Source organism: Cadophora gregata, assembly GCF_030347475.1.
Source record: "Cadophora gregata isolate MNR1 chromosome Unknown scaffold_16, whole genome shotgun sequence".
NCBI classification, from domain to species: domain Eukaryota; kingdom Fungi; phylum Ascomycota; class Leotiomycetes; order Helotiales; family Ploettnerulaceae; genus Cadophora; species Cadophora gregata.
The window spans coordinates 1,578,280-1,600,785 of NW_026695939.1; the positions used below are offsets into that span (position 1 = coordinate 1,578,280).

The window sequence follows — 22,506 nt, forward strand, 5'->3', positions numbered from 1 at the left end:
GGTAAGAGGAAAGATAGAAACATATGCCCTTGTCGCTTGCTCGAGAATTATTAGCCATTCGTAAGAAGCTCCAGATTGCCTTCAATCCATAGTTTAAAACTCCATTCAACGCCCCAAAACCAACAGTCAAATTACCTTGACTATCCAGCGGCTTCCTTAACCTGGCCAGTCGTCTGAGGTGGCTCATCGATGAACTGTGGCACCTCATCCACCATGAAACTAGGCGTACTTTCCGCGCCGAAATTCTCAAACTCCACTTCCTCACCCAAAGCCTCCAGTTCAGCATCCAATTCAGCCTCATCGACATCCTCTGGAATATCATAACTGCGACTTATACTCTCCTGGATATCATTTCCAATATCCATCAGATCCGCCATCTCGTCTTGCATGCGCTCAATCTTATCGATGTTGATCTTTCCGTACTGCTGTTTCAAGCTCTTGTTTGTCTGCTTCATGGCGTCTACTGTCGTCATGACGTTCTTGAGGTTATCTTGCATCATGCCCGCTTGTTCCATGTTCCAGACTTGCTGTTGGAGCTGATCGCGTTGTCCTTCGTACATCTTCCTCCGCTGGAGAACCTTTAGTGCTTTCTGCTTGATGGCTGTCTTACCTGGACCGTCGCGCATCTTGGAGAGTTTGGTTTGGTAGCCTTGGAGCTCGGCGTTGATGGCGGCGAGCTTGACGTCGATTGAGGAGACTCGTTCGTCGACCTGGGAGGTTAGCGGGGTAACCTTTGAATTGGGGCTGGTCTTACATTTGAGATGGCAGAGTTTAGAGTTGGCTTGGGAGCCGAACTCTTTGCGCCGAAGAGTCTATTCATATTGTGTATGTCTCCTGGAAAGTTCCAGCTCTGTGAAGTGTACGATTACCCCACGATCGATCGCCAGCTAGTATCACGTCCCACGAGACCGAGGACTGTTTCCAGAACGAGGATAACCTGATATGTTCTGTTCCACTGTCTTCGTAATGCTATCGAGGAACGATCGTTGTACTGCGCCGATGTGCGTGCTTTGTGGAAGGTTGTTCCAAGGAATGATGCGTCGAGGCTACCACACTTGATCCGGCTGTAGCAGGTGAAGCAGACTTGTTGGAGAAGCTGAATAAGCGGTAGCTGTGACGTCTGAATTAGGGAAAGTTGTTTGTGTCCGTGTGGAGAGAAAGCTGTTTCTTGTGTGAATGATCGCTGAATATGGAGAGCTAGGTCTGGTCATAAGGCTGTGTCGCAATCCACAAAGACGTCCTGGCCCAGGTTGCCTCGAAACAGTCAGCCCTTCTAATTGGTGCAACATGACGGATCAAGTTCGGCAAGATCCGATCATCACGTGGCAGCAACGTTCTTGCTCACCTGGCAGTTTCAGAAAGACGTGGCAAAGACAGACAGCACCGCATTGTCGAAGCACATGTGGATAAGGATCAGAGAGATATAGATATGGATTATTAGCTTATGTGAATCATAACAAGTCAACATTGTTGCCGAACGACATTCCTTCAAATCCAGCTAGCTATTTATTTATGTTGCTGCCCGTTGTAAGAACTGGAAAAGGGGCTTTGGCTTTGTATTGCCCTCTCTCTCCGTCCACCAGCATGCTTGGTGGCTGCAGGGATCCGACGGGAAGGGGAGGGGACGAGAAGGGAAGGGAAGAACGCCTGGACGCCAAACCAGATTATCAGCAAACTTACTCGTACCCACGCCTGCGACCTGACCATCCAGGCCGTCCCAACCCAACCCGACCTGACTTTTACTCCCTTTTCCAGACCAAACAATCACGAGCCGCATCTTCCCTCACCTCACCTCACCTACCGCTTCAGCTACCCATCGATACGACCGTCCATTGTACTTCTACGACTGCTTCACTTCACTTCTCTTCTTTCTTGTTGTTGTTCTTTGATACCCGCTCTTTCTTCCTCACCGCACCCTGCCTCTTAATCATCCATCTATCAGCTGTCGACCTGGCGTAGTGCGGCTTCTTTGCCAACTCAGCATTTGAGCCTCAAGAAAATCCCGACGTCTTCCTTATTCCACGGCCCGGCACACGACCCTCGACTGGCCCTCAGCTTGTACATTACAACACCCATTGCAATCCAGATTCTTTGCTTGTATGGCCCCTCTTCTAGTTGTCCCTCTTTTCCCCACATTACACTGTGACCTTGCGCAGAGGCTTCGCGAAAGGCTGAATCGCGCCTGGCCATTCTCAGGCATCAGTCCCACCCACAACCAAACCTCACCGGCGTCAACATCGAGCCTCGTCCTCGAGACCGAGTCCAAGCTGACCTTCAATCTACCAGACTGCCTGCGAAACATCATCCGAAGCCCCCTGCGATAGATAGACCATACCCGCGCATCGCGACCGCGCACCGGCGTTTCTCTTCAACTCAATTTTGCGGCTCCACTAGTAACTCTCGAGAGTACTCGCATGACCAGCTTCCAGCGATTATTTGTCTGCAGAAATACCTCTTACCTCGATCCGCCGCCCAGCTACAGGTGGCAGACGAGCGCCGTCACGTAATTCAAGATGTTTTGGCGATTTGGCGGATACGCCAATATCTCCACTATTGATACCATCCTCGATAAACCCGATGTTACACTCGAGGAGCTGCTAGACGAGAGCGACCTGATACAAGAGCTCAAACAGCACAACACTAAGCTTATCGAATTCTTACGCGAGGACAAGATATTGGAGCGATTGCTGGAATATGTGGTAGCTCCAAAATTAGAAACTGTGGTAGTTGAGGACCCTGAGCCTACGACAACAGAAGAGAAAGAAGAAGATGCCGAGTCAAAGGGAAAGGGTCGATCATTTTCACAGTCCCGCGGACCTGCCGAGGACGACGAAGATGAGAAGGAGAAGAAGCGGAACCGATATGCATACGTTGCTGCAGAGGTCCTATCGTCGGACAACTGGTCAATATGTGAATCTCTCATCGAGAATCAGCCGCTGCTGCGAAAATTCTGGGACTTTCTCAAGCTCCCTCCACCACTCGATCCCCTCCAAGCTAGTTATTTTACCAAGGTTAATGAAGCTCTGCTCGACAAGAAAACCGAGGAAATGCTTGACCTTTTCAAGTCTCTCGATGGAGCAGTGAAAAACATGCTGCAGCATGTGGATTCACCTATGGTTATGGACCTACTGCTGAAGATCATCAGCTTGGAAAAAGCTGAAGGAGGTCAAGGAATTGTAGACGTATGCTCTCCAGACTCGAGATTTGGAGAATTTTCTAACCATAACATTATAGTGGTTACACTCCCAAGATTTGATGCCAATATTACTATCCTTCCTTTCCTCTGAGCATTCTTGGGCTACACAAACATCTGCCGGAGATTTCCTGAAAGCCATCATCACAATATCTGCCAATGCTTCCCAGAATGAACAATCTTGCATTGGTCCGAACGAGTTGACACGACAACTGGTCTCCCAGCCATGTATTGAGAAGTTGATATCAGATATGCTTAAGGGCGGCAACCCACTTACAGTAGGTGTTGGGATTGTTATCGAGGTCATTCGAAAGAACAACTCCGATTATGACCCAGATGTTGGGTCAGAAGCAAACACAGTGCCTTCGAGTCGAGACCCAATCTATCTCGGTACATTGTTACGGATGTTTGCTCAGCGGGTTCCGGATTTCATGGAGCTTATTCTAAGCCCCAATCACACCATTGGAGGGGGAGACGGTCCAGTGACAATTCGAAGAAAGGAACTGAATGCAGCATTTGGGGGCAAAATTGAGCCCTTGGGCTTTGACAGATTCAAGACCTGCGAGCTAATGGCCGAGCTTCTTCATTGCAGTAATATGGGCTTGCTAAACGAAGTTGGCAGTGAAGAGTTTGTCAAGGCCAGAGACGCAGAAAGAGAAAAGCTCAAGGCTGAAGGCAAGCTACTAATATCCGCAAACCAAGCGGGAAACTCCAATGATGACTTAACGATGAAATCCTCGACTCAGACTCGTCTAGGGTCGCCAGATGGATCACGAAAACTCGAAGTACAGAATGCTTCTGATGATGACGGGTTTGAGGAAGTTACGCATGCTGCAGATCTTGGAGACGATGCCAAGGATGACTTTGACGAGAAACCAGACCCAGAAGATCTTCTCAACCCATCAAGTCTCAGGCCTTTTTCATTACGAGCCACAGATGATGAAGAATTTGTCGATGAGCCATTAAGCTCTCCACGATTGAAGATTGAAGATCACCATTTAGAGGATCCTGAAATGGCCGTAATGCCACTCTCACCAACAAAGGAACTGTCTCGGAAAGTTGATTCCCTTGAAATCCAACAGGACACCGCTATGACTTCGCCACCTCCTTCCGTAGATACCACCACCGAAGACAGCGACGTTTCTACCGGTGGAGACAGCAAGCCCTCGCCCGAATCATCAGAGGAATCCGCCGACAGTCCAAAGGTGGAAGGAAAACCAGCTGAGCCGCAAATTCCTGTCACGGAAGTACCTGCAGCCGACTCATTAGATGCTCTGGCACATCCAGAGGATAAGCCAGCGCCGTTATTCGCGAAAAAAGTCGAGCCGGCCCAGGGTATTGTCCCACCACCTGCGCCTGAGGTGACTCAAAGTGTCGAAAGTCTCGACACAACAATGGGAGAAGCTGGAGACAGCTCTAACTCGATCATGATGAGTAACACGGATGAACATAATCTGCAAGCCATGGAGGATGTACAGAGCAGCCCAGTTGTGGGTGACTTTCTCAAGATGCAATTCGTTGAACACAAAGTTGTTCCAACAATAGTAGTAAGTTGAGTAATGCTCACAAGACATTCAATATTAACCTTCATAGGATTTCTTTTTCCGATTTCCTTGGAATAACTTTCTACATAATGTCGTATATGACGTTGTACAACAGGTTTTCAATGGCCCCATGGACCGCGGCTTCAACCGCTCTCTTGCCATCGATCTTTTCGAGACTGGTGACATTACAATGCGTATTGTTGATGGACAGAAGAAGAGCGATGAAGCTCAAGAAAAGAACAAAATGCGCCTGGGATATATGGGTCACCTGACACTTATTGCCGAGGAGGTTGTAAAATTCACAGAAAGACATCCACCCGAGTTATTGTCAGATTCAGTACTGGACAAGGTCATGAATGGGGAATGGGTCACATACGTGGAGGTCACTCTTGCCGAGACACGAGAACGAGACAACGCTATCCTCGGAGGTGTACGACCAGACATGTCGGTAGGACCACGGCAAGCCGTCATGAACGCAGTCAACGCTGCGACGAATTTCGGCGGTGCATCATCTGCTCTCGCGGATGCTGGTCTCAACGGTTCGGCAGGGCTGGACAGCATCGATCTCGCAAATGGCAACGGTACATCAGCGTTCACTCTCAGCGGCGGAACGCTTCTTAGCGGATTCGGGAGTTCAAGCGATGAAGAGGATGACGAGATGGACGAAGACAATGATGACGATGGAGCAAGGAACAATAGTGGCGCAGCTGAAGTGGGTCATTCTGTTCCTCCAGCTCCCAATCTTGATAAGTTCGACGACGAAGAAGTCGACTACGAATATCTGGAGCAACTCGACCGCGAGACCCCCTTGTTTCCCGAGGGTACCGTCCGTGATGAATGAGCTCTGCTTGTGTTTTCTTGTACATTATTGCTATATGGTGGAATGGGCGTTCCCTTTGGCTTGGTTCAGGCGATCTTGTCAATATCGGGAGACAAGTTCCAAAATTTTACCATTTTCGAGCCAGTCTCTCCTTTGCGATTGGTTGCTGAGGATGATTTGACATGTCATATCTTCCCATTCTTTCGCTCCCCAGGGCCGGATATCGATTTCAGTGCCTTCTCATATTATCGTGTGTGAGCTTCTGAAATGTAGAGTTTACTAACTTTTCAACTTTTCTTAGTTCTCACGCTACATCTCCACGCCATCAACTACCACAGCCACGAGCTCCGACCTTGAACCACCTTCCCTTCCACCTCCACCACCGCCTCCTCTCGCCATTCCACCATCTCGTGCGCGTCGCCAATTAGCAGCCAGATTAGCACTGCACTCAAAGCAGAACGCTGAGAATGCTGTGTCACCCAATGGCCAGCAACGAGCTGAAGAAGCTGAGCACCAGAAGAACCTGAACCCTTTCGCTGCAGATGAAGACGATGATTCCGAAAACGATGGCGACTTCAGCATTGGCGATATCGAAGGCGAAGATGAAGGTCTCGGTCTGGTCGGATCTGGGAAGAGGAATCTGAGTAGCGAGGAGCGCGAACTGCTCAAGCTGGCAAGGGAGGACCACGGGAAGAATGTGGGTATCCCTAATTCTGATGATTCCAATTCCAACTACAACTCCGCCTTTGTCTCCATCTCAATCTCCAACGCCAGCGACGCTGGAAATGGAGAGGGGAATGGACATGGAAGTGGAAGTGGCATCTCCTCCCTCCCTACCGTCATTCTGCACCATCCGATCCTCCTCCCCCCAAACACCACATCACCCCACTCTCCTACTGCCCTCGGCATCGGCATTGGTCGAGCAAGTTTTCCCTCGCTGTGGCCGTTCGGTAAAAATGGCATGAGTCCCACGGGCTCGCTGTCAAGATCCAGTTCTGGCTCTTCCGATCCCAGTTCCGAAAGCCATGTCAGAGGCCGCGGCCGTCGGAGAAACAGAAATGTAGATGGAATAAGGAACGGAACTGGAAATCATAGTGGAGACAGTGCTAACGAGGATGATGTACAGAGCGACGATGATGACGACGATGACATCGATAGCGATGACTCCGATGGCGGATATGGCCATGCTCTCGCTTCGGCGTCGCAACTTGACGATGAGTTGGATTTAGGGGGAGGGCTGGATGGTAAAGGTGTGGGTTCGGGATTGAGTAGGGGGAGGAGGAGGTTGAGCGTTACGACTGAGGCGAAGAGGAGGACTAGTCTGGAGGATGACGATGACGATGAGGATGAGGTCGTACATGTCAAGATGGCTGAGGCGGATGTGGAGGATGCGAAGAGGGTGGAAAGTGCAAGTTCGATTGTGGGCGGTGCTGTTGGAGGGGCGGGCGATGATGGGGATGGGGAGTTGGTCGAGATTCAACATGCGGAGATGATGGGTGTTGAGAGTGGTGGGAAGTGAGGTTTCTCTTCCCGCCAGAGTTGAGAGGATGATTCCTGCCTCGCCCGGGGAAGAGGGCGGGAGCTGTACGATAGTAGGTTGCATGTGTGGGGTATTATGAGTGATGGATGGATTGGAAGATGAGAGGACGGGAGGAGGAGGGAACCATTGTACAGTACGGTATTTAGCTGGTGTGGGTATATTATATCAAGATTTAACATCATGTTCGTTTTCGAAAACACCTATGCCACATTTCCCGTCCCCAGCCTCGCTTCTGGGTTGGGATGGGAGACTTCGACGTCCTTTCGCCTCTGGCACATTCCTATCCTGAGCTAAATGTCACGTAAAGTGACAGATTAGCTTCGCTGTTACTAGATATCTTGAGGGTCTAGTATAGATTTAAGCAGCTATTTCATCCTCCCCTCGGAGTTCATGAACGACCGAAGTTCTTAGCGCAGCTGTACAATAGCCCTCGAAAGCTCTGATGAGATCTATGAGGTTTCATTAGAATACGGCGCCTTCTGATATCCAAGTGTCCAAAACATTTCAGGTAACATAAGAAGTGTTGTTAAGAACCTTTAAGAGACGATCTGTGAAAACTCTAATCTTGCAGAGTATACATATATCTATCTGATTCTAGACTCCGCTTCGCTACAAACTCTTGAACAACGACCTTCCCCTATAACTTTAGTATAGGAGTAGTGAACGTCGTACATTGATTGCCACGTGGAGATACTTTCGCGTTGTTAGCAAGCAACACTACGGCTTTTGCTGTTAACAGGCAAGCATGATATTTGGTAAGATGCAATTGCGTCTGCCTTTCAATGCTAAGGACCCAGGTTCACTTTCCTTGGAGAAATGGCTTCGTGGGTAAATGATATTACAAAATTGGCTATGAGCAATGAGATAAGAACTTGCTGTCTGGAGACACAGAAAGTCTGAGATATTGATCGAGAGGGTGGTATACACCTGGAAAAGAACACAAGTAGCGCAATGCATCGTACTGTGGCCATGGTATCAGTTCAGATACATGGCCACAGCACAAGGTTTGTTTATTTCAATTGTGGATCATGTGAAGGTGGCCCGGGTGGGACTGGTCAAAGAAGAGAGTATCGTGTCATTCGATGATACTCCAAATCGGAGCTGTATGGCCGCGCACCAGTCGGAACCCTGTACCAGATAGAAGTACCCTTCGACGACCTTAGCATGGGACGGCATGACCTGAGGCTCTCCTGTTTCTCTTCTCACGAACTCCACCTTTTATCCTACCCCTCAACTTTCCTCTCCGCTCCTCATCTGTAACTACGAATAGACTCAAGCTCGTGTCTACTCTTTTAAGTAGCCTTAGGGCCTGCGTTACTTTTACATGCCCTTTGTCTGTAAAGTAGTTTTTTTTTTTTTTTCAGCTTTCATGCCTGGGCACACCGCACCACCTGAATTTCTCCCATATTCTCCTCCCTCTTCAGCATATACCATATTGTTTCGGTTGTTTCCAATCTAAAACTCAATCAGCATAGTTCATGGCAGCTCAAAGGTGCGTTTTAACGCAAGATATACTTCTTGAGTTTGAAAGGGGGTGTCTTAAAGCACAAAGGCACTAATGCCAACTCACCAACCCACACAAAACCTGTCTCGAGTAATGCCTTCTTGTGTCCGCTTGTAAACTCTAAGAACTTTTCTTATTATCCAGCGAACTACATTGGCACTTTTCTGTCCCGAAGAGGCCTCATAAGGGTACTTCAAAGCTGAAGACTACCTTTGTCCCTTTTTATCCACTATCCCCTCGTGTAGCAGAACGACTTCACAACGGAAAGGATTTTCAGCCACTGAAAAATAACTCAATGCCTGTGGATTAATCATAACACAAATGGGGACATATGTTGAGTTAAGCGTCAGAGCAATCGGGAGACAATTGTCGAACAAGCCGGGTCATGTACCAGTACAGTTGCCGACATTCTATTCGTGTTCATATATTCGAGTTTGGCGACCTCCAAAAGTCAGATAATTCGCATTGGAGGTGGACATATGAGTGTTGACTTACAATTTCGACGCAGGCCATTCCGGGTATTTGTCCTAGAGACGTTGAAAACACACTGCCATGCACGATTCGTAACATTGACAGATGCACAGACGTAGGTGAAGTTTAGTACCAACCCATATCAAAGTGCATCGGAATTTTTCCTTCCTCGCTCAGGTCTTCAGCAGTCAGACGCAACTTCCTCTTAACCTCGTCCGCAGTTGCATCAGCCAAGCCATGCCTGACTATGCTTCCCATGCGGAATGACTCCCAGGCACGGTAGCTCCATTCCCTCGCTCCAGTTAATAGATCGAGCTCTGGAAGTGCATTCGAGTTTGCCTGGTTCTGCCCTACGAACGGAATACGATTTTTCTCTTCGCGAAGCAGGAGGTCAGCAACAAATCGGACACCCACGAGTAGCGGAACCCGAACAACATCGAGACTTCCCATGTCCTCGTTCCTTGACAGGGGCAGAACATATGGCTTGAGAGACTCGAAAGAAATTGGCGCGCTCAATTCCTCCTCTCTTCCTGTTCGAACAAGGAGAATGCTCTGCTTCTCAACAAGTTCTTCACAATGACGGAACCCGTCATCCCGTTTCTCAACAACAACCCATTTATACTCGTCAAAAACCGCAATCAGCGCACCACAAAGGGGAAGGACTCTGAAGTGCCGTGGATCCGACTTGAATCTGTGCCCCGGATGCCCGGTTCTCAATCTCTCTTGCATGCCGTGAAGTCCAGCATAGATATTCTGATGGGCCTGTACGATTTCCGGGACAGTTTCTGCGGTTTTTGGATCGATGAAAATAGGAGTCGCGAAAAAGGGATCGAGTAGAAAGTCGGGTTCTTGTCCCGTGGCGGCAAACCATGTGTGCCAGATGCCGCCCAAAATGATTGTTCCTCGGAATTGTTTTGCCGATGCGGCCCAGTAGAAAACTGTAGCTTTATTGAGAAAGCGGTATTCCTCACCAAATGGACGACTTTCTCTCTCGGCGTGGTGTGTCAATCCGAGCATTTGATCGGCTGGTCGCCACATGCTGAACTTGAGATGGTTGGTTCTGGGATGGGTCCAGATATTGCATAGCTGTTCTCGATATTTTTCCAAGTTATGTTGTAACGATTCTTGTCGCAGGGCTTCTCTCACTTCGGGGATAGCTGAGGGGTTGAGATACTCTTCTAATGTTGATACGGATTTTCTATCCATTGCCGGGCGAGGGGCCCGGAATTCGGTGCAACTGTAGTGGGTAGCCATCGAAGGGCTGGTTGTAAAGGATTGTCGATTTAATCAGAGTGGATCGTGCTCAGTTTGGTAACGACGATGGATTTAGTACGCGATATGTCTGTGAATGGCCCGGATATCGAGGGCTCTGGAAATTGTTCCTGGTCGGAGTTTTGGGAGATTTCCAATAGGTATGATAGAGCACGTTTCCTTGAGAGACGTAGGACCCGGCCGTTGGGAGCGATTAGCAGGTATGGCCAACTTGGCTGACTCATGGAGTCATGGTGCGCGCTAGTCTTGGTTGGTCGCGCACTCTTACCACTCGAACCCAACGCGTGAGAGTGGCTACCATGCGAGCCATGGTAGGCACTACCTAGGTACGTTGGGCAAATGTAGGTAGCTGCCAATTCTGCGGTAGCTGTGAAATCCCTCACGTGATAGCCTACCCCTCGCACTGTCGGCCAAGTGGTGGGCTTGTCCAGCGCAAATGTCTCCGGCACAGGATTCTATCGTGCTTATGATCATCAGAGTGCCATGTATAGCCGTTACCTCAACAGAATATTTGCATGAGGCTACGTCCACAAGAGAAGAGGTGGGGTGCCTCATCCGCTCTAGGGTATCCTGATACCTGTTCGATGTTCAGTTATCAGCGTCAAATGCTAGCACAGCAATTTCTGATTGGCTCGCTTATGTTATTGACGGTGGGAGGTGGAGGTGTCGGTGGCGTTTCCAAACTTGGGTTCGTGGCCAGGGAACTCAGGTCAGGTACGCGCTCAATAGCCCGCATGGATGCTGATCGTGCACGAAACTTTGAATCCTAGCCGAAGGCTGAAGGTGTACATTTTGTGACTGTTGAATGTCCTTGAGTGTGGTCCAGACGACCGTCCAGTATGGAGACCGAAGTTGCATTTCCTGGATGAGTTATATGAGTCATGCCTAGGAGATTTTGACACACATAGCCAAGGGAGTGAGACGAGTCGTCCTTTTTGTATAACATGGATCTGGTCTTTGAATCAATTTCAGGATGCTCGCCAACCAGGTGAGAGAAGAGGTTGTCATTAATGAATGACAGCTTTTGAGCTCTCTTGATTGGAAATGATAAGTGGCATTGCTCTGTTTAGTACTGAAAATTGTTCAAGAAGCCTTGGCAAGGGCCAGAGGGGATTTGATTTCGAGAATCTCGGGGAGATTGTAGCTGCTGAGTTGTTGTCTTTGAATTGGAGAAAGAGTTTGGTGTTTTCCTTGAGGAGAGAGCAGTGCCTGCTGGAAGACCGCACCACCCCGGGGGCTAAATCGAGTTAAAAGGTCTCATGATACCTAGTGGCGATTGGATCTTTGTAGAGGGGCGCTTGAGAGACAGTTTGTGTCCTGGTCGTCTGGTGAGAGAAGAGTTGTGGCAGCCGAAAAATAGTATCTGGGATTTTGGCAGATTTCAAAGGACGTCGTGGCCGCTGGATGATATGAGCCGAGAGATTGAGACATCATTTGGTGACCATGACAGTTGATAGCTGGAGTAACATCGTCAGATGGACTTGTTGAACGCATGGTGAGATGAGGTTATTCTTGAAATGTTTAAGGTGGCGTAACCGTACAAGCGAAGATTTTGTGTACCGGAGCATGTTCCAACACCTAGTAAATTATTCTGCAGGATTGTTCCGGATCTTGAGTGCAAAGTCGATACAGATTGGCTCAGAGAATTCTAACTGTCAAAGGATCTTCCCGCAGACACTGTGATCGAGATAGAACAATGTTGTATGCTGTTCTGATGCCGTGATACTGTCATTAGAGGGTTTTTGTGTATCTGAATCCGTTGGTATCTGTCCAAGGAGGACAGATTCCACCCTAAACCGCGCGGAGGTGGATTCTATAGGGCGCGTATTATTGGCAGCCTCGGCAGGCTGGGTCTGACTTTATTGCCGCCGGTGCCTGGCGGGATTGGTTCGCCCTGCTGTTATAGCTCCCGGTACCTAGGGAAGTGTATTTATATCCCACCCTGCCTGGCGGTTCTCTCCATGTGATGGCTCCGACAATACCAGGAGGAAGGCTCGGGCGCGCGAAAAGTCGGAGTACATAGGCCCACCAGTTGGTCCAGCGTCATCACCAACCACGATAACCTTCTCCACGGATCGTCCCCTCAGCTCTTTCTTGTACTGCGTCAATAGACGCATAGAACTTCCCCCGTTGGGACTGCCAAGTATGGCATAGTAGCCATCATGCCCACGAGTGTAAACAGCCGAACCTTTCTCAGTCTCGGATTCCAGAAAGCTTGAATGCCTTGCGGCAAACCAAATTGCGGTTCTTGCTGCTTCATTAACCACATTTGTCCTCCCAATTAGTCGGAGTTTTGAGAAATCAAATTGCTTCTGGGTTCCTCGCCAATGCTCATAACCAATTTTCAGCCAGGACTGCCACACAACTTCGTTCGGAAACAATTTTGTTTCCGGCGAGTTCTTGTCAAATTCTTTAAAGTTCGAGTAGTTTATAATGCAACCATCTCGAACGTCGAACCAGTTTACATACGCATTGTCAGGGGGATATTCACCTTCCTTCGGCTTCGACCCAACATCTACGTAACGGAAGTTCTCCAGGCTAACGTTCCAATTTTCTGCCATTTCAGTTCCCAACACACCCTTCACACGCATCACCCCCGTATCCGTATCATAGTCGTTGGTGATACCGGCAAAGGAGAGAGGGGTTGTCAGATAGGGGGGGTCTGTGTGATCGGGCCCTGGTGCGTCGTCGAGCTTCTGGCAAAGCTTCTTTCCCCTCGCCACCATCTCTCTATAGTGCTGATACGCACTATCGTACGCTACTTCGGATCTGACCGACATGGTGGCTAGTGGGAGAATTGGAAGGGCTTAGGAGAATGATACTTCGTCACACAGTGCGGTTTTACATGTTGCCGTCCTTCGAACCTTCCTCGTCTGGCAGTGTGCCTACGCCCAACCAGCAGAGTTGAAGGTGTCATGCTTAATTCAGCAACTTTTTATAGATATTCCCTTTCTAATTACGTGGAAAATCATAAGCTGCCCCCCCTCTGCCATTCCGCATGCCAATCGCATGTCAGGAAGACCTATCGGGAGTATTTTTTTGATGGCCAGTCTCGCGGAATTTTACGAGAGCAAATCGATCCAGCAGTCATCTGTCAAAGACTATCAAGTTCTGGTATAATGGCTAGTGTCCCACGACTTTGAGAAACGCATACCAAGTCGCCAAAAGTTTACCAAAACAGACTCCTTCACTGTAAGCGAAATTCTCACTGTGAAAACAAACTCCCCAGAATTCCCAGAAGCACTTAAAACAGATAAATTTTCTGAATACCAAGTTTTGTGTATCGCCAGTAGACAACAGTTTTTCAGGTCACACGAACCCAGCGTACGTATGCTAAAGTCCACCAATACATACTCCTCGTGCTTGCCTCATTAAATTACTAGCCGACACTAAAGAGCTGTAGCAAGACCGAAGACATCAGTTCCTATGATTGGTATCAAAGAAGGGAGGGGGAGGGGGGCGCTTCGAGACCTGTTTCTCAGTCATTGCGAACTGTGATTTGAGAGACTTTGTGTAATTTAATGTGTCAGCTCCGAACTATTATTCAAAGATGATTGCTTAGTAGCTGCAATTTCGCAGTTGAATGTAATAAGAGACTATGTTTGATGCTTTGTCCATCTCATGACAACAACAAAGGCTGGTGAAGCCCCGTCAATTCCCCGGTCAACAAAATTATGAACCGCTACATTTGCATCTGCTTCTCTAACACAGCGACGAGTTTGGGCACTTTTCCCGATGAGTTTATATCAATTCCCGGAAAGATACGACGACCAAAAATCCCGACACGCGATGATAGAGTTATGGCGCAATCACCGAAGGCGCCAAGGTTCTGGCTTCTGCTTGAGGAGGGAGTTTGTGAAAGTAGAGGGCCGGCGGAGGGGGAATTCCACTATCTGAGTGATTTAAAGTACTAAGTATAAAATAATATGTATGCTTCATCAAAATAGGAAAGTTCTCAAATCATTCAAACTTATTGGTTAAGAGTCTTGGACTCTTCTTTGCTATAGAACTTTTCAGCATCGGGTTTCTCGATAACTCTAATTTATTACACCATGGTATATCACAACGACTCTTCTCTAAGAGTTTCTCTTACTTGGGGGATAGCTGAGGGGTTGAGATATTCTTCTAGAGTTGATGCGGATAGTCTTTCTATTTCTGGGCGAGGAGGGCGACATTCTGTGTATTTGTGGGTAGCCATTGGAGGAAGATTCGCTTTCAAGTTGAGGGCGTATCAGGATAAGATTTGATGTTGGCCCAATTTGTCCATCAGGAAATAACCGGTCCGTTCAGTGATAAGTGAATGACGATGCCCTACGTATTCGCGTATGATCCTAATATGAAACGATATTCTCTATCCCTAACCTTTGACTTTCCGTGACACAACGATGAGGACGACTAAGCAAGAGACCCCGTCTCTAAGAAGTGTGACGGTGCGAGCGATTGGCATAGGGCAGCTCATGGTGCGCGCTAGTCCTCGTCTGACCACCACTCTAACATGCCAGTACTTAGACACTAGCTTCGGCTGTCTCGCGGATTTGATAGCATGATATAAATACAGTAAGCGACTTAGCTGAGAACTTGTCAGGCGCAGCACTCCTGGCCGTGGGAATCCCCAACTTTGCGAGTAGATGTTGTTTCAATGTTTCGTAAAGTTCAGAGACTTTAGATGGAAATTCCTGCGAAGATACGGCGTCAGGTCCACAAGCAGAGAAACAAATTTGCTCAACCGATCTAATATAGATTTCAATAGAACTTGCCAGCTGCCAACCCGGCTCGCTGATCTCAAATTTAGAAAGTTTCCATACCTGGATAACGTGACTTGAATGTCGCTGAAGGTAGTTGGAATTCCGGCGTGAGGTAACGTAGCTTGCCTGGGGAGACATTCTCTGAGTACGAGGAGTTTGAATGCTGGCAAAAGCAAACGAGAATTGCGACGACATGGGAGACCATGGAAGAATATCAACCTGGTAATTGTCCAGCGCGTTCGTAGCTCAACTGAACAGAAGAGTAAAGTGGTGATGATGAATAGAGTCTTCTTCGGAAGAAACAATCTCTTACCCTGGTACTCCAAAACCGTGACGCTGATGATCGCGGTTAACAGTAGCCGGATCTGGAAGGATGCAATGCACGACGCTGGCTATGTATATGCTAAAGTTACAAAAAAAGCCCAGGACTTGTAAACTTATGGTAGAGAGGAGTCTAGAATCAGATGTACCACGAGATTGAATCTTTCAAACTCAATTTCTCCTTTCATCCACACAGAGACACTTGTCATTCTCGCGACTAAATTTAGACAAGTGGATGACAGAAAGAGCCTTGCTTTATGACTGAATGTCAATGGGGTTCGTGGGAGCTTTCAAAACCCCAAGAGCTTCCGTAAGGCTCTGCCAAGAATTTCAGTTATCAGTGCAACTCGAATGCAAAAAGAGAGAGCTTCTCAGATCTCCATCCCGCTGGGATCTCGACACGAAGGAATGATATGTGCAACAGGCACTCAAGAATATCTTGCAATGACCAAGCATTCACCGCCTAAGCGTGCAAGTCGGCCCGAAATACATCTTCATCCAACAAAATTAATGCATCAAGGAAAACAAAAATTGTCAGCTGTGTTGCAAAATTGTTCGCTAACCGAGATAACCTCGGACAAATCAACAAAGTGAAGTTCCCGTGCAAAGCATCTCGCGTGCAGAAGTAAACACGTATCAGCCTTATTAAGCTAACCAGAGACAGTCTGAATCATTCTTGCGTTAGTTTATGGCGGTATTGAATGTGGATGAGGTTCGAGTGCGCCAGAATTCCGCATGGGGATCCGCTCCTCGCTGGCCAATTGATAAGAACGACCAGCCTATTCTACACTATTCGCAACCTCGCGCCTTATCGCGGAAGAGAGCTCCTTGCATCACTGCCGATGAAGCTGAAGAGACAGCTAAAGTAGCTAAAGAAGCCCAGATGTATAAAATGGATAGAATTTCGCAATTGTAAACTGTAGTTAACAGGTTCTAATCGCAATATCGAGTACTTCCGCAGGGTTTTAGAAAAGAATATGGGTTCTCAAGCTCCCACTGTCAAAGTTGCTGTCACTCAAGCCGAGCCAGTCTGGTTCGACCTCGACGCAACAGTCACGAAAACATGCAAGTTGATTCAAGAAGCTGCATCGAACGGCGCAAAGCTCGTAACTTTTCCGGAAGTCTGGTTGCCTGGTTATCCAGCTTGGATATGGTATATTCACCATTTTCCGTCAAGTAAAGCTTTCAGCACTAACTGTCCATCCAGGGCTCGCCCAGTCGACTTTGCCTTGGGCACGGAGTACACGAGAAACAGCTTGAAGATCAACTCTCCTCAGATGCAGAAACTCAAGGACTGTGCGGCTGAAAACAATATCGCTGTCTGCCTTGGCTTTTCCGAGAATGCAGATAACTTGCTGTATATCTCGCAAGCTATCATCGGCGCAGATGGATCCATTAAGATGACTCGTCGCAAGCTCAAGCCTACACACATGGAACCCACCATCTTCGGAGACGCAACTGGCAACTCGCTGAACAATGTTGTGGACGTGGAAGGCCTGGGTAAAGTCGGCGCATTGGCGTGCTGGGAACACCTTCAGCCGCTGTTGAAATATCATACTTGTTTGCTGAAGGAGGAGATCCATGTCGCTGCTTGGCCTCCGGTTATTCCATATGCGCCTGGAAAGGGACTGTGGTCTATGTCTCGAGAGGGATGTCGGAATCTTTCTAGGACTTATGCTGCGGAGAGCCAGACATTCGTTCTGCATACCACGGCTATCACTGGGCCTAAGGCGATTGAAAAGATGGCGACACAAGGGACCATCTTTGGGCTTCATGGTGGTGGAAGTTCCGCTATATATGGCCCTGATGGAAGGCAGTTGACCGAAGATCTCGACCAAACTGAGGAGGGCATCTTGTATGCTGACCTGGATTTCACCGAGGTGCTGATGTCCAAGAGTTTCATTGATGTTGGTGGGCATTATAGCCGACCGGATCTGTTGTGGTTGGGGGTTGATGATAGAGAGAAGTTGCCTGTGAGGGCTCAGCGAGATGGAGAAGCTGAAAAGAAGTTGTAACGCCGTTTATTCGGAACTCATATCTACATACCTCATGTCAATTCTTTTGTACCTGGGTATCATGCCAATGTCCAAACAGCCAACTCCGCGTCCCATGCTTCGTGCCCATGAACAAATCCAGCCATGCAGAACCCATATATGCCAAACTCTCGCCCATCAAGAACTCCAATGTCATGAAATATCCTCAGCCCTTTTTCACATCTCCCATCCAAACACGCATAGCCTTCGAACTATCATGCGCAGCCCTGAACAGTCCCCTCTCCATCTCATCCAGTCCCCTCAAGAACTCCACACCATCATTCCCAACACCACCACCACCACTCCTCTGGCTCGCACCAGCATTACTCGCATGATCCGAAATCTCCGCCGCCCGACTCCTAAACGTCTCCATCAACACATCACACACCTCTTCTTCTTCGAACAATTCCAATATCCTCGCACCCAGCCCATAGAAATTCTGCGCCAAAGCCCGCAGATCCACGCTCTTCGGATCGGCTTTCAGGGCATTCATAACGCGTGGTGCCAGACTAGGAGGGAGGTCGAGCGTAACGAGAGATTTGTTCGAATTGGGTGAGGACACGGCGAGCATTTCTGCAAGCCAGAGGGGAAGCTCGACGCGTGTACCGGATTTGAGGGCGTGGCCTGCATTGTTGTCTAGGTAGCCTAGGCTGGGGACGTCGAGTTCGAATGTGCAAGGCACTTTCTGGTCTTTTTTAGCGGGGTCATTGCTGGATATTGGGAGGATATACTTGAGCATCGGTGAGAATCGCGTCAATGTCGTAATAGGACATTGTTTCTAAGGAACCAGCTGCCTACTATTTTCGTGCAGACTGGAATTGTGAGGCATCAATTGCTCGCTGATGTGAAGTGTTCTAGAGACGCGATGTCCAGACGCGATATTCAGGATGGTGTTGTTGATCCCTGCCGATTTCCAATCCGCATCTCGGCTGACGTTCATTGTCCGAATGGATTATCCGAAGCCGAAAGGGCCAGAGAAAGACGTAACAAGCAGCTGTTTCCCCTCACCTCAATCACTTCAAATCCTACATCTTCAACAACACCATTGAAGCTGTATCGATCCATCTTCAATTGAAATCCTTCATCATGTCTGCAACACTCTTCCGCACGAGCACAGCAGCTCGCTCTGCTCTCCGAGCTGGAGCTTCTGAAAAAGCTGCAGCTATGGCAAGCACCAGCTTCGTCCGTGGCAAAGCTACTCTCCCAGATCTTCCATGTATGTATCCTGGATGTTATATTCTGCAACTACGGACTGACGAGAATTGGCAGACGACTACGGTGCGTTGGAACCATCCATCTCCGGCAAGATCATGGAGCTCCACCACAAGAACCACCATCAAACCTACGTCAACAGCTTCAACGCCGCAAGCGAACAACTCCAAGCCGCCGAGCACAAGCAAGATATCGCTGCACAGATCGCTCTGCAGCCATTGATCAACTTCCACGGAGGTGGACATATCAACCATACTCTGTTCTGGGAGAATCTCGCTCCAAGCAAGAATGGAGGTGGTGGTGAGCCAGCTGGAGCTTTGAAGGTATGCTTAGTATCCCGAATTGTGCGGAATCGTGGCTAATGGGTACAAAAGACTGCAATTGAATCCAGCTACGGCGATTTCTCCTCCTTCAAGACCAAGTTCAATACCGCTCTCGCAGGTATCCAAGGTAGCGGATGGGCATGGCTCGTCAAGGACAACGAGACTGGACAGGTTCAGATCCGCACATATGCCAACCAGGACCCTGTTGTTGGAAAGTACACACCGTTGTTGGGTGTTGATGCTTGGGAGCACGCATACTACCTGCAGTACCAGAACAGAAAGGCTGAGTACTTTAGTGCTATTTGGGATGTGATTAACTGGAAGGCGGTTCAGGGACGCTTGTAGATGGTTTGGGGAGAATTGTACAATACTTGCGTGCAGCGTTAATGCGTTGATGAGAATATGAAGACTTCTGTATTCTGTTAGGGCACCGGCTCTTTCCAATTCTTTGGTTACGGGCAAGTGGCTAGACATGAAACGATGCAGCTCTACTTGTCAAGTTTCGTACAAGTAATGTTTGAAGCTCGCTCTGCACTCCCTTAGCTACTCTTCGCGGAATATTGTGTTCTTCTCAATCGTTTTTGTCTATCTACTACAACTGTTTCTCTTCTCGCCAACCAATTATCATCAGGCAACTGTCCATTGCCATCCTTCAATCGATGTTCCCGGCCATCAAAAACCAAGGCTTGATCACTGTGAGTTATGCTTTGGAAGAGAGGACGGAGAAGTCTTCTGCGGGAATTCTATTACTTGTGGAAAGGACGGGTGTAAGAGAGGTAAGTTTGGACGGACGAATGAGCCATTCTGCGCAACACACGAGGATGCTTGTTCGCACCGCTGGCAACTTGGAAGGGCGAGAGCGTGATTGACTATCGAAGGGTGGAGGAGTTGTTGGAGAGGAGGAGGAGGACTTGGAGGAAAGATCTTTACCCATGGGTGCGGAGACCAGCACACAAACATGAGTTTTACAATATTCATGAGTGCTCTGCCAGCCAGCTCACATCTCGCAATCCAAGATCCAAGTTCCGAGGCATTTATCAAGTCATCAAAGGTTCACTGTTCAAAAGTACCAGCATAGACCGGTCCTCTTTACTCCATATCATATCACAGACATATTACAGTCATGTACAAGTAGACACAAAAATTAAGTACACTTTAAAGACAGACATCACCACACTACACATATATCAAAACCTATACAAATCTTACCAATCCACCTGCTCAACACGCGGCATCCCCTCCCTTCCCTACCATCTCATATCTTCATATCCTCCCGATCCATAAACCCACTAAGTATTCTTACTTCTCAATCCTCGTCTCGTGTACACACGCAGTAGACCATACCATACCATACCATACAGTAAGCTATCGCTCGCATGATATAGCTATAGCCTTTCAGAGCCTTCACAACGTGGGATGGCGTGGGATGGGGTGGAGCAGCAATCAACATATTCAAGAATATCAAATCAAGAATAATGGGATGAGATGAGATGGAATTCCTATTGTGCATATATACCCGTTCCCCGTTGCAGGCCGCGCTATTACTGTAATGTGCGTTGGAGGTTGGGTAGGTATGTTGTGATTTTGGTGAGGGAGCAGCGGGAGGGATGGAAGGGAAATGAGTGGGATGAGTGAGTGGGATGGTGGGGGTCAGTGGGAGGTGTGGAGGGGCAACCTTGATAGAGGGAGAATCTTGCAAGTGAAAGAGGGAGGTTTTAGAAGCGACAAGATTTGACATTACGAGATTGACGGAGGGATTTGGATATAAGATTTAGACTTTTAAAAAATAAGGCGCATTTGTGAGTGTTGATGTTATGGTCTGTACGTAAATGGTGATATCACCAGAAATGCAGAGTCAATGAGGGAGGCACGACGATGATGAAGATAGGTAGGTAGGTAGGTAGGTAATCACTAGGTAGAATATAATTCAGGGTATCTATCTCGCGCTCGAACGCTACGAATAAACAGCAATAAAAATAAATCAAAAGGATAATTGTTATCCATCTCATCTCATCCCATTTCGGTATCTAAAACGCCAGGAAAGTCCTCTCCGCATCCAGCACGTGAAGCCCAATAGTCAAATCCCTCCATCCATCTATCTCCCATCGTCATCTCATCATCATGGGAAATCCCCAAACTCCGAATCCAATATCTGCCAACCCAAAAAGCCAAATGTCATGCCAACACCAATACATCACACACTCCAAGAAATCCTGACCTCATCTTACCACCCAAGACCCATATCCGACAATCCCGCCCGTCCTATCCCGTCCACCCCGCCAAAAACCGGAGCAGTGGAGAACCGAGCCCTTGGTCTTGGCCTTGGCAGGCTATTTAACACCTGATCCTTGGCATTGGCAAGGCAAGGCAAAAGACCTTGAATCGCAAAGCCGTGAGGTGAGTAGTGACGTCTTGACTCCACTCCACATACATCACTGATCGAAGATCGATCATCGCACAAACAATCGCCCTGAAAATGAATCGAATAAAGGTACGGTATTCCGATGCACTGCACCGCTGCACTGCACTGCATACCCACAGTAGTTCCTGCACTGTATTGTAGCCAAATACAAGAAATTCGCCTCCTTCTGTGTTGCAGATCCAGTGCTGATCCGGCGCGAATCAGGAACCCGCACCGGAAAACGCAACTTCATTGCACCTTCAATAATGCACATGCACCATGCGTCATTGAAGGGTTTCTGAAATCCGGAAATGCGCAATCCAAGAAAAAAAATCCAAATCCCTAAATCCAGTGGAAATGTTGTGGAACATTAACATTGCAAAACAGTGGGAGTTGTGGAGGCGAAAATCGGAAAATCGATGATGGAAGTGGAAAACTTGTTTGTGGTCCGGTGGATGGCGAATGGCGCGAATGTATCTCCGCATCAGCCTTCCCTATTCTCTTGCGCGCGGATATCGTGATCCGTCTGACTCGCGTGAATCATGATACTGGTTTGGGAGGTAAGTAAGTTGTGTCGCCGTGTCGCCACTGAATGATGATGCTGCATGCAGTGGATAGATGATTCCGGAATACCAGATGTTGAAGTGTTGTGATGGCGATTGTTCAGAGAGGCATATTCGTATAAGTGACTTCAGTGTTTGCTCTGGCGACTGCGACCGCGGGACTAGATACTTGTTAGTTTTATATATCCTCATCACAAAATCCATAAAGTTGAAATTCCCAATCACAATACTAGAAGTCGCATTGAAAGATGCAAAGATGAATAAAAAAAAAACCCACTTACAAACTGATCATTATACACCACGTGATGCTCCGCCTGCCACCTGTTCTCCTCATACAGCATATTCAGCGGCTTGCCATCAAACATCAAATCCGCATCGTCAATGGTATACGGCTCCTTCCAGAGTTCCTGCGCGTGGAGATCTGTGTTTTTGGACGAGCTCGTGGTATGGTGATGGTGGTCGTCGGTGATGAGGTAGTATTTTTGTTTTTCGGCTTGGAGCCTAGTTGATGTCGAGGTGGATGTTTTTGAAGGCATGCTGAGTTTTGTTTTGATTTGATTTGCT

General features: G+C 48.1%; 8 protein-coding genes across 8 annotated transcripts; 3 read left to right on the forward strand and 5 right to left on the reverse strand.

Moving 5' to 3' along the window:
* Positions 1-140: 140 nt before the first annotated feature.
* Positions 141-820, reverse strand: ONS95_005746 (uncharacterized protein; the record flags this gene model as incomplete). The annotated part of the gene is made up of 2 exons (XM_058499171.1): positions 141-710; positions 755-820. The coding sequence occupies 2 exons, from the start codon at positions 818-820 to the stop codon at positions 141-143; spliced, it is 636 nt and encodes a 211-aa protein (XP_058351439.1).
* Positions 821-2,028: 1,208 nt separating this feature from the next.
* Positions 2,029-7,254, forward strand: ONS95_005747 (uncharacterized protein). The gene is made up of 6 exons (XM_058499172.1): positions 2,029-2,097; positions 2,287-3,182; positions 3,235-4,740; positions 4,787-5,449; positions 5,859-6,254; positions 6,684-7,254. Exons 2-6 carry the CDS (start codon positions 2,514-2,516, stop codon positions 7,074-7,076), a joined length of 3,627 nt encoding a protein of 1,208 aa, XP_058351440.1. The 5' UTR covers positions 2,029-2,097; positions 2,287-2,513; the 3' UTR covers positions 7,077-7,254.
* Positions 7,255-9,198: 1,944 nt separating this feature from the next.
* On the reverse strand, positions 9,199-10,326 carry ONS95_005748 (uncharacterized protein; the record flags this gene model as incomplete). The annotated part of the gene is made up of 1 exon (XM_058499173.1): positions 9,199-10,326. One exon carries the CDS (start codon positions 10,324-10,326, stop codon positions 9,199-9,201), a length of 1,128 nt encoding a protein of 375 aa, XP_058351441.1.
* Positions 10,327-12,260: 1,934 nt separating this feature from the next.
* On the reverse strand, positions 12,261-13,124 carry ONS95_005749 (uncharacterized protein; the record flags this gene model as incomplete). The annotated part of the gene is made up of 1 exon (XM_058499174.1): positions 12,261-13,124. The coding sequence occupies one exon, from the start codon at positions 13,122-13,124 to the stop codon at positions 12,261-12,263; it is 864 nt and encodes a 287-aa protein (XP_058351442.1).
* A 1,383-nt stretch (positions 13,125-14,507) lies between these two features.
* ONS95_005750 (uncharacterized protein) lies at positions 14,508-17,425 on the forward strand (the record flags this gene model as incomplete). Its single annotated transcript, XM_058499175.1, has 2 exons — positions 14,508-16,563; positions 16,618-17,425. The coding sequence occupies exons 1-2, from the start codon at positions 16,388-16,390 to the stop codon at positions 17,423-17,425; spliced, it is 984 nt and encodes a 327-aa protein (XP_058351443.1). The 5' UTR covers positions 14,508-16,387.
* PSF3 (DNA replication protein) lies at positions 17,014-18,440 on the reverse strand. Its single transcript, XM_058499176.1, has 3 exons — positions 18,175-18,440; positions 17,457-18,128; positions 17,014-17,381 (listed from the first exon to the last, which is right to left on the reverse strand). The coding sequence occupies exons 1-2, from the start codon at positions 18,214-18,216 to the stop codon at positions 17,610-17,612; spliced, it is 561 nt and encodes a 186-aa protein (XP_058351444.1). The 5' UTR covers positions 18,217-18,440; the 3' UTR covers positions 17,014-17,381; positions 17,457-17,609.
* An 89-nt stretch (positions 18,441-18,529) lies between these two features.
* ONS95_005752 (uncharacterized protein) lies at positions 18,530-19,323 on the forward strand (the record flags this gene model as incomplete). Its single annotated transcript, XM_058499177.1, has 3 exons — positions 18,530-18,659; positions 18,713-18,978; positions 19,030-19,323. 3 exons carry the CDS (start codon positions 18,530-18,532, stop codon positions 19,321-19,323), a joined length of 690 nt encoding a protein of 229 aa, XP_058351445.1.
* Positions 19,324-22,070: 2,747 nt separating this feature from the next.
* ONS95_005753 (uncharacterized protein) lies at positions 22,071-22,478 on the reverse strand (the record flags this gene model as incomplete). The annotated part of the gene is made up of 2 exons (XM_058499178.1): positions 22,071-22,103; positions 22,224-22,478. The coding sequence occupies 2 exons, from the start codon at positions 22,476-22,478 to the stop codon at positions 22,071-22,073; spliced, it is 288 nt and encodes a 95-aa protein (XP_058351446.1).
* Positions 22,479-22,506: the final 28 nt, after the last annotated feature.